We start from the raw sequence: 17223 nt of genomic DNA on the forward strand, positions 1-17223 counted from the left end.
AGCATATTTGTTGAGAAAGGTTCATCTGTAAGTCACATTCCATGTCATATGCTTTTGGTTTACCTCTTTTAGATAGCCTTGCTCAGAGTCTGCTACCTCCAATATATATTTAATCTTCCCACTGAAAGCAATTCGGACTTCCTTGTCTGGATCTTCCATAAGATTCAGCAACGCCTCAACCACGGCCCTCAAATCCAATCCATCTTTAGTATCAAGGTGTGCAAAAAGTTCTGGGATATTCTCAATAAAGGCTACAAAAAGCAAACAAAGCATTTGATACCCAGCGGGACTTTACTTATTGTTATGCAAAACAAACTTTAGCAGGACATAAAAACAGCATAAAATCTACTTCCTAAAGCAGTCCCGATAACACTGAATAACTTACCCATTTTAACAGAACTTGGCGTGCTTCTGTCTAGTAGCGACAGGAAGGGTTTGAAAGCCGAGGCGCAAACACGAGAGGGTTCAGGAGTCGGTAATATCATCACCCTGAGGCTGCCGCAGAGGAGATCACATTCTGCAGACGGCTCCACGGGTGAATTCTTCAGATCAAAACCACATGCAAGGCCACAGGCTAACTTGCCTATAGCACCGGCAAACTCCCTCTTCACCAACTCGGACTCATCATCCAAGTGCTCTCTACATGCAAAATACACAAAGAAATGTCTTGACAGTCAACAGTGATCATAAGAAATATAGTATGAGGGCATACCTGCAAACGTGTAGATTACATATAGACTACTGGGTTTAGAATGTACAGTAGCGTATGCCTGCCCAACTTGCAGTCCCTCTGTGTCAGAGCTGCAGAACAAATACGCATCTCAATGTCTTTAGCCAAGATCTTTTACATTAGAAGAAGAAATATATCACTGTCGCTTTAACAGGAAATGCATCCAGAAAATACATTTGCACACACAGCTCTGGGGAAGAAAAATGCACTGCTGTAGAATACTTACAGGAAAATCTCTGGGATGGGACCATAAATTTGTTGGCCAACATGGCGAAGAAGAATAGGAAAGCCTTTAATACAGTAAGCACGCACCATATCATTTGGACTCTCCAGAGCCCAATGGTAAACCGCTAATCTCCATTCAGGAATTATCGTATTTGGGAACAGCGACAAGAGAAATACAAGGTGAGATTGGGTTTCAGGCGCTAAGAGAAAAATAAAAACATGTATTAATAAAAACAGCAACAGCTCAGACACATCATGCTGAACATTAAATCAAAGAGGTGATCATTCCCATGTTTTACTTTAGAAGCTGAGGTTCGCAATTGTATAGTAAGGCACTGAGAGCACACTTGCAAGAACTCCCAATGCATTTCCTCCTTGACGCTAAATCCAATGATGAACCCAGAAGTACCGTCCATACCAGCGGAACCGGAGTCAGAAGCCTCAGGAACAGACTAGACACAACTTTAGCAAGAGGAAGGACTTCTGGCAAGCACAATACAAGGGATCCAATCAATCTGCTCAGGTCCTTGGCCCACATCCCAATAGTAACAATGTTATGTTAGTTATTGTAGCTGCAGTGGCCTCATCCCAAGCGGACTCTTTATACATGAACAGACAGGAGTTACACTGGACTATCCAGACATCCACCCCTGGTCTTCATGCTTTCATCCAACTACTCACCTGAATCCGTATTAATCTCAACCATCTCCCTCTCTTATGGGTATTGTTATCTGATCTGCCTCTGAACCCCCCATCTCCTGCTGCAGCCCACCGTTACTCTGTGGACTCTTTATAAGTGAACAGATACAAGGGAAACAGGAGGTAAACTGCAACACCATCTTCCCATACAATCACAGGTAACCCTCCTAATCTCTTGTTCTATATAAAGAATATAAAATAGATGATGTAATGTAATATTTGTTAAATATATATTTCTTGTGCCTACAATAAGCAATAGACACAATCAAATGTGCAACACTTACTTGAAGTCTCACAGACCTGAAGACTTAATTTTACAAGCGCAGGGTCAAATGCGGCCACCTTAAAGGAAGGATGGTTGGAATGGCTGTGAATCCAGGGTAAAGAAGCCATTTCACACAGGCACCGGAGGATTGTGTCATTTAATTGCCTAGTCACTAAAGAAAAACAAAAAACACAAGAGACACAAGATACAGATGTGGTACTGTACGGCCATAAGGCAGAACAGTCCGAAGAGGAGTCTTACAATCTCATTTTGCTTTGTATACGAATGAGATGTTCTGGGCCTAATTTCCATGAAAATCTTTATTTAAACAATGTTGGGGAACGTTTTGTTCAGACCTCTCTGTGTGCATGTGTGTTGATTTCAATGGGAGGGCTTTCCTGGCATCGATTGGTTGCTTCAAGCTGCCAATCAGTGGCAAGAATAGTGGGACCATGACGGACTGTATCCTTTAATACGCATTCTTCTTCAGGATACATTCAACTGTCCCTTTAAACACAATAACTGCTTTAAAATGTAAAAGTTCCTCAAAATGTTGCCGATATTGGTGAGTAAACTTCACCTATTATGTGCCCACGAAAATATAGCAATTTCACTTATTTGTGGGTTTAAGCCGAAAAATATCAGAACAAGGTTGTCAGCACGTGCCTAGTAAATACTGTGTTCCAGTACTATATACTTGGGTTTATATCTGGATCTACGAGCAAGACATTTTTCTTGCCCGATAATGTTTTAATGTTCATTTATTACCTAAAACATTACACAAAACACTTTCTTCAGTGCTGCACCACTTTGTACAGGGTTAAGCCTTATTTTTCCATTTACACACATTAACACCATACAGTAACAGACATCCGCTAACTCAGAAACACCAACACCTTACAGTACACACACGCTAACATTCTACACTCATGTACACACACTAATACACACACACACTACATGCTGACATACACACTCATGCTAATGCCATACTGTTACATACACTACAGCATAAATGCCAGCACCACACTCAGTATGCACACACTACCCAACAACATACACACTCTGGCTAATACTATACATATATAAAAATACACACCCTAACACTGCATAGTTAAGGGCCCAGCGGAGTCACATACCCTGCTAGATTCACGACGACAGTCCTTGTCCCACAAAACCCTGGGTGCCAGCAAGTGGTTTCTAGTCGCCATGGGAAGCAGATGCCCTGGGTTTGTCGTGCCCTGATTGAATGCATTTAACGGCTGAGTGCCGCCTTTACATTTTTATGTTGTCCATCTTGCATGGAGGTAATCTGCAGAGTCCTCCCATATGCAATCGCCTGCCCCCCCGCCCCCCAAGCTCTTAGGCTTTTCAAGAAATGTATTCCACTGTTTAATGTCAAATAAATATAAGAGCGTGTTTTACAGTCCTACGATTTTTGTTAATAGACATCCAATTTTCATATTACTTTCTATAGATAGATATGTCAATATAACCACTTCTTACCATGTATATATAGTAAGGCGTCAAATATTTTCACCAACTTTATCCACACAATGCTCATGTTTGTTTTCGGACATCCAGAATCAAGTAGCATCCTGCATGTCGTAAGTATTCCCATGATGTCATCTACACTAAGCCAGATAAGCTGGGGTCTTACGTCTAGTGGTCGCGTACAACCAGTTTCACCCAAATTTGAATTTTTCTGGTTAATTCTGAGAAGAGAAAATTGTAGTAATAATGATGACTTATAAGATTTCCACGGGTGGATAGAGATAAAATGTGCATTCGCAAACCAAGGCGGTCTGTAAAAGCACAACAGCTATTTAACCAATAAAGCAAAAAAAGTGTACATACATTGCGGAGGAGAAATGACTGGTGCAAAGAGCAGCAACATGCAGAATGACTGCGACGCCTTCCAGCGAACCCAGCACATCCTCCTCGGTGATATCTTCACGCCGAAGGGTGTGCAGAAGAGAGGAGAGCTTCACGTCAATATCTCTCCAGAGAGCACTCTTTGATTTCATGTCCACTGGAACACTCCTAGGATTAATGGAAACCACTAGCAACTTCCCATACAATGTTCACACGTTGGCATACAACAATCAGGAAAATGACACAGCAAACTAGTAAAAAGTACGGGGAGGCGAAAAGAATAAAAGTGTCAAAATATCACAATTTATATTAAAGTCAGTAAACAGAAACCACATACGGAATACAAACAGATGGGAATCCGAGAAATAATTACCCTCCGGATGAAGAATGCTTTCTTGATTGTTTTGCGGTCAGACTCAAGCGAGGCCTTTTCTCGTGGACTTCATCGCTGCTGCTTCCGCCACATTCGGAGTCAGGACGCAGGGGCTGTACCTGCTGCGGGTGCTGGGTATACTCCAGGCCGTCCTTTCGCAGAGCCGCAGACAGGGAGCTCAGCAGGTACTGTTATATATATTCGAGTTATACGAGCCGATATAGAAAAGACAATGAAACAGATTGTGCATAAATCCTAACCAACAAGGTCCGAACATCATTTCTCTGTAATCGTATGTGGGGGAAGCATTTCCATCATCACAATACAAGTCATAAACTTAGACTACATGTCTCTACTAAATATGAATGATGTCATTGGCATTTCTTTGGTGCAGGAAGGACTCACAAGCAAATAACCAAAGATCTGCACAGGCAAGCAACAGCCGGCACATTTATATATTCCTGGTAAGTTTCTCATTCTTTTATTCTCCAGCTAACCTTAGATGTTTTTCCTAATATTACAGATCCTTTATGACTCGTATAAAACAAGAACAAAAGGAATGTGGATATTAACTCAAACATCACTAACGTATACAATATAACGGTGGCAGACTGTATAAGGCTCACCACTTGTTGACGCTGTGCTCCAAGGACCTCAACAAAGACTTTGGTAATGCGGCAAACAAGGCTCTCCCGAACTTCCACAGCAGATTCGTATCCCGGGGGAACAACATTTAGGAAATAGTGAAACGTGTAGCAGAGTGCTCTTCTTAATGGGTCAGAGGAAACATTCTGCAAGATACCAGCTTCAAATAGCGCCACAAGGTTCTCCAGCAGCATGTTTAGGTATATAGGTTGGATGCTTAAGTAAGAGTCAGACTCAACAGGGAATAAGACGGTCACCAACTCCAACAACGGCATCTCATAGACTGAACGTTCTTCAGGATCCATTTCTTTGATGTGTGCAAGCAACCCAAAAAACACAGTGAAGAAATAGTTTGCAGGTTGTTCAGGTGGCCCCCCGAGCTTGATCAGCTCTCTAATGAAATTCAAGGCAAGACTTTTAAGAAGGGGGCTTCCATGGTCCAACAAAGAGCACCCTATCCCCCACAGAATTAGATTCTGTCTTTGGAAATAAAAAGCGGAAACATCGTTATCATGGTCTGTCAATATCATCAGTAACGTGAGTTCTAGAGCTTCGACATGCTGCATGCTTGGCAGCTGGAAAGGAGCGGAACGCAGAGAGATGTGGCTTTCGCTGGCATTGGCTTGAAACCTGCATATAGACACTGGCCAGTCTACAGACGCTTCCATGTTTTGCTCATGTAAGTAAATAAGGTCTTCAAAGAGATCTAGTAAGTCTTTTGTAAAAACACCAAAAAGGGATGGCTTCTTACTCTTGAAAAGAAAGAGTAACGATCGGATGACACCAGCGATTTTGTTATGTAAAGCTTTACAGCTTGGCGTAGCCGCGATGCGCAGAAGCCTTGTGATGATCCAGTTGCTAAACTCTGTTATAAAATAAATATATTTAGGTTAGAGCAGGAGCATAGGATATGGATAACTGTATATTGCACAATACACTCTGGGACACTTTTTAAAAGATTTAGTAGAACTATTCTAGAAGGCAGCAGCAGAAAACGCTCCACTGCTTTTTCATTCATTTTCCTCACTTTTTCACTAGTTGTTCTTGGCTAATACGAGGCTCGACTGATGCAATGCAGACATCAGTAAAAACCTTGGTAGCCGTCCTTTGTACCCAAATCGTACTTTTTTTGTTTTACTGCACGTTGGCCTCAATATGTCTGTTGGGGCTGCTCCTTAAGCAGCTAAACGGGGAAGAAATGCCTTTTATGTCGTTACAAAAGCCAGTGTGGACAGCGATATAACAAACACTCACCGATGCAGCTGCGATCGGTTTCACCGGGCTGATTGCTCTCGCTGGCGCTGACAAACATGAGCGGGGAGGATTTCATGATGTGCTTAATGAAGTCCAGCAGCATCACAGAACTCGGAAGAGATTCCATCGTCTTAGACAGCTCCACGGCAACTGTAATTTCAAAGAGACAGCCAGTGAGCCCCAGAGGTCTGTCATTCAGACAGTTATTGTGGCACAGTTGCAGGGCAGCTGCTATTTCAAGTTCATGGCTTCACAAAAGCTTTATTAAGTGAAACCATTTGAGACTTTCCCCCGCAAGAAGAAATCACTGGGCCCTGTAATAGGCATATTTCAATTAGACATGTCACAGATTAAACAATGCATTACCCAGGGCCAGTCCAGCACTTTTCCAAAAAAAAATTATAATAATTAGTGAACTAAACCTATTTTGTCAATAACACAAGTGAATGGCAGCATCTCTTAAGAAGCATTAACATAGATTTAGAAGACAGAAGACAAAATCTGCAGGGATCCAGCCGTTGGAGTCCCACAAAGCGGCCACAGACGTAGAAACCACAATTATTTAACCGGCTGTCGCTTTCATAATCAATCTATAGACCGGGAGAGAAGAAATAATAAACACACAATGAACGCATGGTGAATGTTACTTACCGACATCTACATCAGTAAGAATCCGGTCTACAAACTGACAAAGAATTTGTCTCGGCTTCTGAACAATAGTATTGTACGCTTCGGGACTCGCACTAGAAAACGACAACGAAGGAAAAGACCGGCGTAAAGACTCAAGGCTTAGTCTGCCCGGCCAATCAGCATATATTCAGGACACCTTAATATAAATAAACCAGGCTACGACTTCAGAAAAGTCCCTTGTATCGCTTACATGGCAGAGGCGACTTCAATAAGATTTTATAAAGATGCGCGCTGCTCCTTTACAGACATTTCTCAGTGCGATGCTGTGCCGTTACCATACTATGGATCCTTCTAACACATACATAATTCATATGTTTTATAGCATAAATTCAAACGTGCACATATGTGTGTGTGTGTGTAAATAAGGCGGTAACCCCATTACTAGAACTTGGTAATGATTGTACTCCAAGAAAAAGCACGATGAATGGCATTAGCTAATTACCTACCTGTGTAATTGGAGGCTTACTTTCATTGAACATGTGAAAATATCACACACACATATATATATATATATATATATATATATATATACCGTATACACCATGTATATAAATATATATGTTATAAATAAAAATTTGGCCATGCAGCTGAATTAGATTAAATTATTGTAAGATATGTCATTCTGTTTAGAATGTATTACTTTATATACTTTATATTCTGTTTAGAAGTTATTACTTTATATTCTATTTAGAAGTTATTAATTTATATTCTATTTAGAAGTTATTACTTTATATTCTGTTTAGAAGTTATTATTCTGTAGCGTTGCGTACGTAACTATGTTAGTAAAAGAATACCTATTTGGTAGTTTTTTCCACTACTCAGGTATTTACAAAAATAAAAATAACATATTTTATTAACACAATCTGTTTAGATACACACTATTGTGACTTTTAGGGCTGTAACACACTGTGATGCTCTCATAGCACCAAACATTCTGCGCTGACAGGAAAGAGGGACATCAGGGGAGGAAAAACACAAGTAATTAAGGTTTCTGTCAGGGACTGCCCCTCCTGCAGAGGGACACTTGGGACATATGGCATATCTTAGCTCACGGTACGGTTGTATGGAGAATGTTTAACCCTTCGGATTACTGAAGTAGGGTTATTATGTAGGAAATATTTAGGGCAGTAGAATTCCTGCGTATGTTGCTTCAGTTTCCATAATGCTACCGCATTTATATGAATGTATGGCTGGCATTCAGCTCGGTGCTGAAGAGGGGATCTTCCCACACACACTCCGGGGCATCCTGACAGCTTTCCCTCCGTTCGCTGTCACTTCCTGCTGCCGCGCTGCACATATTTACCTGGCTAGCTCTCTCAAGGCTGGGATCATTGAGGCCATTTCTAGCCCGGGATCCGCCGCCATGATGGCTATTCTTGCACCGAGCGAGTGTCCGGTTCCGTGGTGCACGATCCAAAATTACCGGAATAGAGCGGGAGATTGTACGAGCTACGGTAACCACAATAGGCCAAACCTCCTCGGTCATTGCGAGAGCGCCTCAAGTGATGCGCATGGTGTATTCAACTGACACGACGGAGCTAGATGAAAACTATGCATATTACCGTGCCCATCGCCCTAAAAGATGCAATGATGTGTGCGTGATCAGCACAAATGGGTTAATAAATGAAATAATATACCTAATGTGTGCGTGATCAGCACAAATGGGTTAATAAATGAAATGGTATACCTAACGTGTGCATAAACAGCACAAATGGGTTAATAAATACAATAGTATACCTAATGTGTGCATAAACAGCACCAATGAGTTAAATGAAATAGTATACCTAATGTGTACAAATGAAATAGTATGGGTTAATGGTTTTTTATTTGTATAGCACCAACAATTACACAGTGCTTCTCGCAAAACATATATTCAAGGGGTCTGACAAGACAGAAATTGGCAGAAAAGCCGATACATTAGGTAAAGAGGGCCCTGCTATATATGTAGGAGACATCACAGCAGCTGCGCAAAATACCATCCGAGACTGTGACAGATGTAGCTCTTCCGAGAGAGCGTTAAGAGATAAGAGTCTTCTCACCTTCTTCATTCCTTCACCTTCCACAAGATTTTGGAGGGCTTCTGTGTGAATTTTTGCTCATTCATGCAGTAGAGCATTTGTAAAGTCAGGCACTGATGTTGGATGAGAAGGCCTGGCTCGCAATCTCCGTTCCAGTTCATCCTAAAGGTGTTTGATGGGTTTGAGATCAGGGCTCTGTGCGGCCGGTCAAGTCCTTCCACAACAAACTCCTCTAACCGTGTCCTCATGGACCTTGGTTTGTGTGCTGGGGCACAGTCATGCTGGAATAGAAAAGTGTCTTCCTCAAACTGTTCCCACAAAGTTGGAAGCATAGCATTGTCCACAAAGTCTCGGTATGCTGAGGGGGACACACCAGGTCATTTTGGACAATGCTATGCTTTATTACTTTATTGCTAGAGATGACCATTAATATACATAGAAATATTATTATTAATATCTTTAATTATGTAACAATTTACACGGCACGTCTTACAACACACATATTCAAAGGGAATGACAAAAGGAGGACTGAAAGTGTGCGACAAACCGACACATTGTGTAGCGAGGGCCCTGCTTCCTCTCTAGAGCAGTGGTTCTCAACCTTCCTAATGCCGTGGCCCTTTAACACAGTTCCTCATGTTGTGCTGACCCCCAACCATAAAATTATGTAATTATATATTGTGAAATATGTGTTTTCCGATGGTCTTAGGCGACCCCTGTGAAAGGGTCATTCAACCCCCGAAGTGGTCGCGACCCACAGGTTGAGAACCGCTGTTCTAGAGGGAATAGAGCGAGAAGAAATGTATACCAGGAACAATCCCTTGTAATCATTTTCTATCAAAACCGATTGCCTACAATATACCTGTTATCATTCTTAGAAGTCAGTAACTAATAATGGTTTGCTGCAATATTTCTGGGCGGGTAAATGTATGGAGAGAGGGAGGAATAAGAAGCAATATGTATTCACAGATGAGGATGAGCTGGGTAATGGAGTTACACTCGTGTTGCATGGTGTTTATCTTTTCACATTCTCTGATACAGGCAGACAAACAGCCACTATACTACATCCCTGGATTCTAGAGGGACAACCCTCTCACAGCGTCTACAGATCACCATGGTGACCGACTAGGACATTTGCACGTCACTGGAACCTGATCCTTGGCAACTGCCAATCAAGTGTAACCGTGCCTGACTAGTCCCACCTTGACATTTCCTACGCTGCCTACGATTGGGTGGCAGAGATGCCTCTCGGGTGGCAGGTAGCCTTCGGAGTGCAGATGCACAACAGTCTTGGGACCTGCAAATGTGACAAATATCAACATAACACTGGACTCCATGCAGAATCTGGAACACTGGGAGGTATGCTTTCTAAACTTCCATAAACACATAACGGAAAGTTCTAATAGACTAATGTATGTGACTGTCAGCATCATCTGTGTTACACGTACCCTGTAATATGGGTGTATCATTCTATGAGCCGTATAACATGCTGGTTAGAACGGCGTCACACAAACATTACAAATCGGGAAGAGCTTGGACAGTAGAAGAGGAAGTAGTTCTTGGCACCAAATGGCTATAAATGCTCATGAGAGCTTGCCTTCGAATCTGATTATTGGTGAAGTTGGTAAAACAGGTGCAAATACTCCGAGATTAGGAATTACAGCCAGTGTTAACGCCGGTATAGAAAATGTTTTGGTAGATAGAAGAATAACTCATATAGACCAGATGCTGTGCTCTGTCACTCAGGAGACCCCTATACCTAAACATTAAGGAATTATTTGCGTTATGTATAAAAATGAATTCTGCATCAAACTTCAAAGCAGTCACTATGGAAACCAGAGGACCATTCTTGCTAATGACATCACACATAGCATTTCATCCTCTGATTGTCCTTCATACATAAACTCACATGTTTCTTTTCATTTGCAGTGTTGGTACAAAGTTACACCGAGTTATTTCTTGTACTTGAGGGGGGGTGATCCTTAGCGCTAGTATTTTTGATTGGTCAGCTTGAATACCTATACTTGTGCTTTGACATTTCTTATTTACTGTACATTTACATTTATTTACTGTCGTATTTTGCTGAATGCTTTCCACTGGACATGACTGGCCGTTCATTCGTAGCTAGCGTTCACATTTTTTAAGTAATATTCAATGAGGTTCGGTGCGTTCATGATATGGAGATGTGATTATTTTCTTCTTGGCTGCTAAACCCAACAGGTAATAGTATACGGCCAGTGCATACTAACAGCTTCCAGAGTTTCTGATCTCAAGGGAATCTTGCAGACAATTTCAGTGAAGCAGATTGTATCCCTGTCCCCAGAGAAGGCAGCCAGGGAAGGCAGTGGGGGCTCAAGCCAGGTAACCTGTGCCCAGTATTACTAACGGAGAATGTATATTAAACTAAAAATAAAACACCTAGGGTAGATGCAGCAGCTGCCCTCCTTCTCCGTCATGGTCCTATGATTTTTGCCTCAATGAAATCAATGAGAGTGTTTCCCGCGCAAGCGCACAGGGGTCGCTTACACGAGCAAGCACTGGAGCTGACTGGCGGTAAATACATGGCATGCAAGAGATGGCGAACACATCTGCTTCATGAAAAGTTGTTGGAGGGGGGGAAAGGGGCAGATTTATATGGGATTCAAGTGCATATAATGGTTGGAGTGTCCCTTTAAATCTACCCAGCGCAAACTGTTAAGCCTGGTCTAAGCACTTTGGCAATTGGTAGCAAAAAAGAAGGTTTGATCATCCTTATTTGTCACCATTCATACTATGCTACAAGGCCAGATTAAGGCGCTTTGGGCGCTAAATCAATTATTCTCTGGATTTCCAGCCTTTAGCAAACCGGTCTCTGCTTTCTGTCTCTTGTGCTCTCTCTTTTTTCCACCTGACTTGCTGACATCTTTTCCTTACTTTTTTCAACATTCTTTCCCTTTTTTTTTCTTGTATCTTGCTTGTCTTGACTTTCTTGACTTGACTTCTATTCTGCACCCCCCCACACACATATATCTCATACATGCATGCATGCACACACACTCATATCTCATACACACACATATATCTCATACATGCACTCGCACATATATACAAATGTGAGTACACCCCTACCATTTTTGTAAATATTTTATTATATTTTTTCATGTGACAACACTGAAGAAATGACACTCTGCTACAATGTAAAGTAGTGAGTGAACAGCCTGTATAACAGTGTTTGCTGTCCCTCAAAATAACACACAGCCATTAATGTCTAAACCTTGGCAACAAAAGTGAGTACACCCTTAAGTGGAAATGTCCAAATCGGGCCCAATTAGCCATTTTCGCTTCCCGGAGTTATGTGACTTGTTAGTGTTACAAGGTCTCAGGTGTAAATGGCGAGCAGGTGTGTTAAATTTGGTGTTATCGCACTCACACTCTCTCATACTGGTCACTGGAAGTTCAACATGGCACCTCATGGCAAAGAACTCTGAGGATCTGAAAAAAGAATTGTTGCTCTACATAAAGATGGCCTAGGCTATAAGAAGATTGCCAAGAGCCTGAAACTGAGCTGCAGCACGGTGGTCAAGACCATACAGCGGTTTCACAGGGCAGGTTCCACTCAGAACAGCCCTCGCCATGGTCGACCAAAGAAGTTGAGTGCACGTGGTCAGTGTCATATCCAGAGGTTGTCTTTGGGAAATAGACGTATGAGTGCTGCCAGCATTGCTGCAGAGGTTGAAGGGGTGGGGTGGGTCAGCCTGTCAGTGCTTAGACCATTCGCGGCACACTGCATCAAATTGGTCCCAGAAGGAAGCCTCTTCTAAAGATGATGCACAAGAAAGCCCACAAACAGTTTGCTGAAGACAAGCAGACTAGAGACATGGATTACTGGAACCATGTCCTGTGGTCTGATGAGACCAAGATAAACTTATTTGGTTCAGATGGTGTCAAGCGTGTGTGGCAGCAACCAGGTGAGGAGTACAAAGACAAGTGTGTCTTGCCTACAGTCAAGCATGGTGGTGGAAGTCATGGTCTGGGCCTGCATGAGTGCTTCCGGCTCTGGGGAACTACAGTTCATTGAGGGAACCATGAATACCAACATGTACTGTGACATACTGAAGCAGAGCATGATCCCCTCTCTTCGGAGACTCGGCCGCAGGGCAGTATTCCAACATGATAACCCCAAACACACCTCCAAGACAACCACTGCCTTGCGAAAGAAGCTGAGGGTAAAGGTGATGGACTGGCCAAGCATGTCTCCAGACCTAAACCCTACTGAGCATCTGTGGGGCATCCTGAAACGGAAGGTGGTGGAGCGCAAGGTCTCTAACATCCACCAGCTCCGTAATGTCGTCATGGAGGAGTGGAAGAGAACTCCAGAGGCAACCTGTGAAGCTCTGGTGAACTCTATACCCAAGAGGGTTAAGGCAGTGGTGTACTCACTTTTGTTTCCGAGGTTTAGACATTAATAACTGTGTGTTGAGTTATATTTGAGGGGACAGCAAACACTGTTATGCAGGCTGTACACTCACTACTTTACATTGTAGCAGAGTGTCATTTCTTCAGTGTTGTCACATGAAAAGATATAATAAAATATTGACAAAAATTTGAGGGGTGTACTTTTCTCCTGTATGTTGCTTGAGGCCTGGAGCAATCAGATCGGGTCTGTCAACGTCCATCAATCATCCTCCTTCAATGATGCTGCATGCTGACAAAGTATGTCCGAGTGTCAGTGAGGGAGGACCTGATCGAATGGCCACTTCATGGGACAGGTGAGGGGTATGGAACTGTCAGAACCCGGGGGCCCTGGAACAATTGATGCAGGACCCCTCAGTATGCCGGGCCCTAGAGCAATTGCTCTGTGTGCTCCGCCATTAATCCAGCCCTATATTGCTACCACTTGCAGTGCAGTCAAAGTGCTTTGGCGATACAAATGTAGGCTGATGTCCTAAAATGTGGCTCTACCTCTTTTTTTATGTTTTGTCCTCAATTAAACACTCTATCACCAATAATCAAGAAAGTGATTCTCAAGGCATTTCTTTCCGTGACAAATACCCCACTCCTATTTACCAATTTTATTAGCAGCATGTAACACACGGCATATCTCCTTTGCCACCTACGCATTTTGGGTGGATCAGCGCTGAATATTACCGTAAATTCAACATTAGACACATCATTTCTTGTTCAATGCTTAAACTCATTCCAGAAAATACTTGTAACCATGTCTGCCTCATTCCTCATTTTTGCCAGGGCTACTTAATTGTCATGTGACACAAAGGCAGGTGCTCATAGGTTGCTGCCATAGAAACACAAAAATGTCCTCAACATTTTGTGTTGTTTTATGTGATTAAACCTTTAGAGAAAAGAATAAAAGGTCAGATCTGTTAAGACATATTTGCTAAACATACTAGCAAGTAACAATGAATGATTTATGGAAGAGGCACAGCACTTTTAGTCATAGAGTCATAGGCAGTACCTAGAAACGAATACACTTACTGCTTAATTACACACAAAGCATCACTGGCCTGCACTGAGGTGAAGAGAACCCGCAAAAGAGAAGGTATTAGTGCTCACAACATTATATACAGTATATATATATATAATATATGAAACACTATATACAGTAATATTTATTATATTATTATTATTTATCATTTTATATAGCGCTATCATGTGTAATTGGACTCATTTTGCTGCTCATTTGGCTAATTGACCCTAATTGTTTAATTACTTTGATCTCAATTTGCTGCCCTGTGCTTTCCTTTGATATGTTTTTTGTGCAAGCAGTTATGTTCGCTAAACCTGTGCGCACGGTTGAGCAGTTTGTGCTTGTTACCTGACTTTTATCCCCACCCTCTCTCTCTCTCCCCACCCTCTCTCTCTCTCCCCACTCTCTCTCTCCTTGTCGCTGTGGGAATGGTCATGGAACTCAATGACAATAACAGTGCACTTTTTTAAAACGTTTCAAGTCTCATTAGCTCTACAGTAACCAGCTCTCATTAGATTTGGCTCACACCTGCACCATCATCCCACTTAGTTACCGGAGACGTGGGCACGAGGCAGGGTGGATGTAATGTTAACGGAAAGGGTGGACATGGGATGCAGTGATGCAGTTAAGGGTGAGGGCAGACATGGGTTAGGACAGATCTCATGATGTTAATGAAGGGGAACGCATCGGGTAGGACAAGTGTTGTGATTTTAAGGGAGAGGCGGCTATGGGTGGGAGTAGGGTCACAGCTGTATATTTGGGTGGTCCACAATGGCAGATACTAAATATCTATCATTGTCTCCATGCGCTCTGTGAACAAACAAGATGCGTGAAGGGAATTATTCCCAGAGCAGCTAATTGCCCCTTCTACTGTAAAGTTGTTTAGTACTTTGTCGATTGCCGTTCCCTGGACTTGAGGTTGGACTTTCTTCCATTCCATACAATTGAGACTGTACTGTAGTTAAGAAATGTAACAACCTTTTGCTTATCTGATTGAGGTTATTCAGAAATAACTTTTCCTTGACATTTACCAAACTAGTAATACCATGGGAGGCTTCATTGTAGATTTGGGGCAATATTGAAAACTATGTAGTAGCATCAAGATAAAAGGTCGCTCTCATATTTTAGAAGGTGGAGAGCTTACATTCTCCTTTCTCAGTCCTCAGTTAAAACTAATAATGTGTCAACCTAGCTGATTCAAGCTAATCAAGAATGTAAACCGGATGTAAAGTAAAGATTTCCGTAAAGTTTCTGTAATTATTTCAAAGGAAATGTGCTTCTTTAACGAATGTTCTAGACGTAGTAAAGGTTATATATAAAAAAAGTGATTGTGGTTTATTTATAGTGTCAGCAGATTCCATAGCACTATTACAGGAGAGAATACATAAAAAGTAACATGAAAATAGACAATATGCAACATTAACAGTACTATGAAGATATTCTGTTACAGAAGGAGAAGAAGGCCTTTTCCATCGTCTATTATGACAACTGATCATAGATGTTTGTCGAAGCACACATAGTCGCCCCCGTTCGTTCCTCTAATTTTAGACTGTAGCCACGGAGTCCTGCAGATATCCTTCCCCACTCAGACCTATATATGTGACCAGATGTATCCTGCAAATAGATAACTTGGTTATATCATCGGATATAGATAACTTGGTTATATCATCTTGTGAGCTGGGCCCTCTTTAGCTAATGTGTCGGTTTGTCTATCAATTCTAGTTCTGTCAGACCCTTGGAATTTACGGTATGGACTGTAAGAAGCGCTGCCTTAATTGTTGGCGCTATATAAAGAATATCATATACAATACTCAGAATTCTGCATTCTGTGTTCAATAATTGTGTCGGCAAATGCATTAGTTGGAGTGAATATGGGCGACGTTCTTCACATACACCGCACCCTTTTTTATGGCTGTGAATATACTTTGTTCCTTATGTCATATGGTGAACATTAATGGACATATCAACTAAGTCTAACTTCACTTTACTATTTATTATGAAAGTCCATCCCCAGCAAAGGTGATATAATTCAATGATTCAGGAGACCGAAGGGCTGAACTAGCCCTGTATTATGCATAATTTAAAGGGCGAGTTTGAAGGCGTCTCACTGATTTTACTATAGCCAATAAAGAACTTTCTGCAGCTCACTAGAGTTGGGCCTTTTTTAATGTCTATTAACTCTGCTAGCAGCTCTCCCTTTAGTGAATAGACTAGTTAGTTAGCCCCACGTGGATCCAGTCCCACATATACCTGCTGTAGTTTTGGATGTGGCTGAAGTGCTGAATCGGCACATATCTCTCTATGTATGACTCCTTGCGTTCTGTCACACATGCCCAATGCTTTGTCTACAGTATATGCTTTAAATCACAAGTGTTCTGCGACTCAGAGATAAGATTACTTTGGTTTCGCTGCATATGGAAACTGATTAATGGACTTATTATGTTTACGGAAAATATTTTATTGTGCCTTCACGTTTGCAGCAAGAGTTTACATTGTAGGTGTGATATTGAGCCTCGTATTATCTCATTGTAGATTATCTCATCATGCCCACCATATTACCGAAATGTATTGTGCTATGTTATGTATGTTATAGTATGTTATGTATGTTATGTGTAGTGCACATGGTAGTTACAGTGACTTAAAGTTGTGAGTTGTGATCTCAGGCCATCTGAAGTATTCCTGCTCCTAACCTTCGATGACCATTTAGCCCCTTTAACCGTGGACCATGATGATTATACAAGTCCTGTAGGCACCTCAGGAAATCGGGCTGTTCTCTCCTAAATACTTTTTCTCTCCTGAGCTCACTCTTACTCGCCCACAACGTATTATTAACGTATAAACTGGCGACTACTCATACAGAAGGTAAAAGTTACAAATGTTACAAAATGAAAAAAGAGAAAAATAATTTTTTTTTCATTAAATATTTGACACAATAAAATGTTATCTTCATTGTACAAATGACATTTAATTGCCAAATTGGTTTGG

The 17223-nt window shown here is 41.7% G+C and overlaps 2 protein-coding genes across 2 annotated transcripts in view; one reads left to right on the forward strand and one right to left on the reverse strand.

The window, feature by feature from the left end:
* ATR (ATR serine/threonine kinase) overlaps positions 1–8172 on the reverse strand; it is a 29376-nt gene extending 21204 nt beyond the window's left edge. The window contains exons 1-11 of the mRNA XM_053459696.1: positions 8060–8172; positions 6718–6809; positions 6067–6216; positions 4794–5677; positions 4168–4355; positions 3777–3962; positions 3426–3634; positions 1939–2091; positions 957–1155; positions 386–639; positions 64–251 (exon numbers count right to left, since the gene is read on the reverse strand). Of these exons, the coding sequence (XP_053315671.1) occupies positions 64–251; positions 386–639; positions 957–1155; positions 1939–2091; positions 3426–3634; positions 3777–3962; positions 4168–4355; positions 4794–5677; positions 6067–6216; positions 6718–6809; positions 8060–8121 (2565 nt within the window). The 5' untranslated portion in view covers positions 8122–8172. The remainder of the gene's footprint in view (positions 1–63; positions 252–385; positions 640–956; positions 1156–1938; positions 2092–3425; positions 3635–3776; positions 3963–4167; positions 4356–4793; positions 5678–6066; positions 6217–6717; positions 6810–8059) is intronic.
* Positions 8173–14248: 6076 nt separating this feature from the next.
* The window catches only part of PLS1 (plastin 1), a 31024-nt gene continuing 28049 nt past the window's right edge, over positions 14249–17223 (forward strand). The window contains exon 1 of the mRNA XM_053460675.1: positions 14249–14310. The gene's annotated coding sequence lies outside the window, so the exon portion shown is untranslated. The remainder of the gene's footprint in view (positions 14311–17223) is intronic.

The sequence above is a fragment of the Spea bombifrons genome, chromosome 3 (genome assembly GCF_027358695.1).
Source record: "Spea bombifrons isolate aSpeBom1 chromosome 3, aSpeBom1.2.pri, whole genome shotgun sequence".
Classification (NCBI taxonomy): domain Eukaryota; kingdom Metazoa; phylum Chordata; class Amphibia; order Anura; family Pelobatidae; genus Spea; species Spea bombifrons.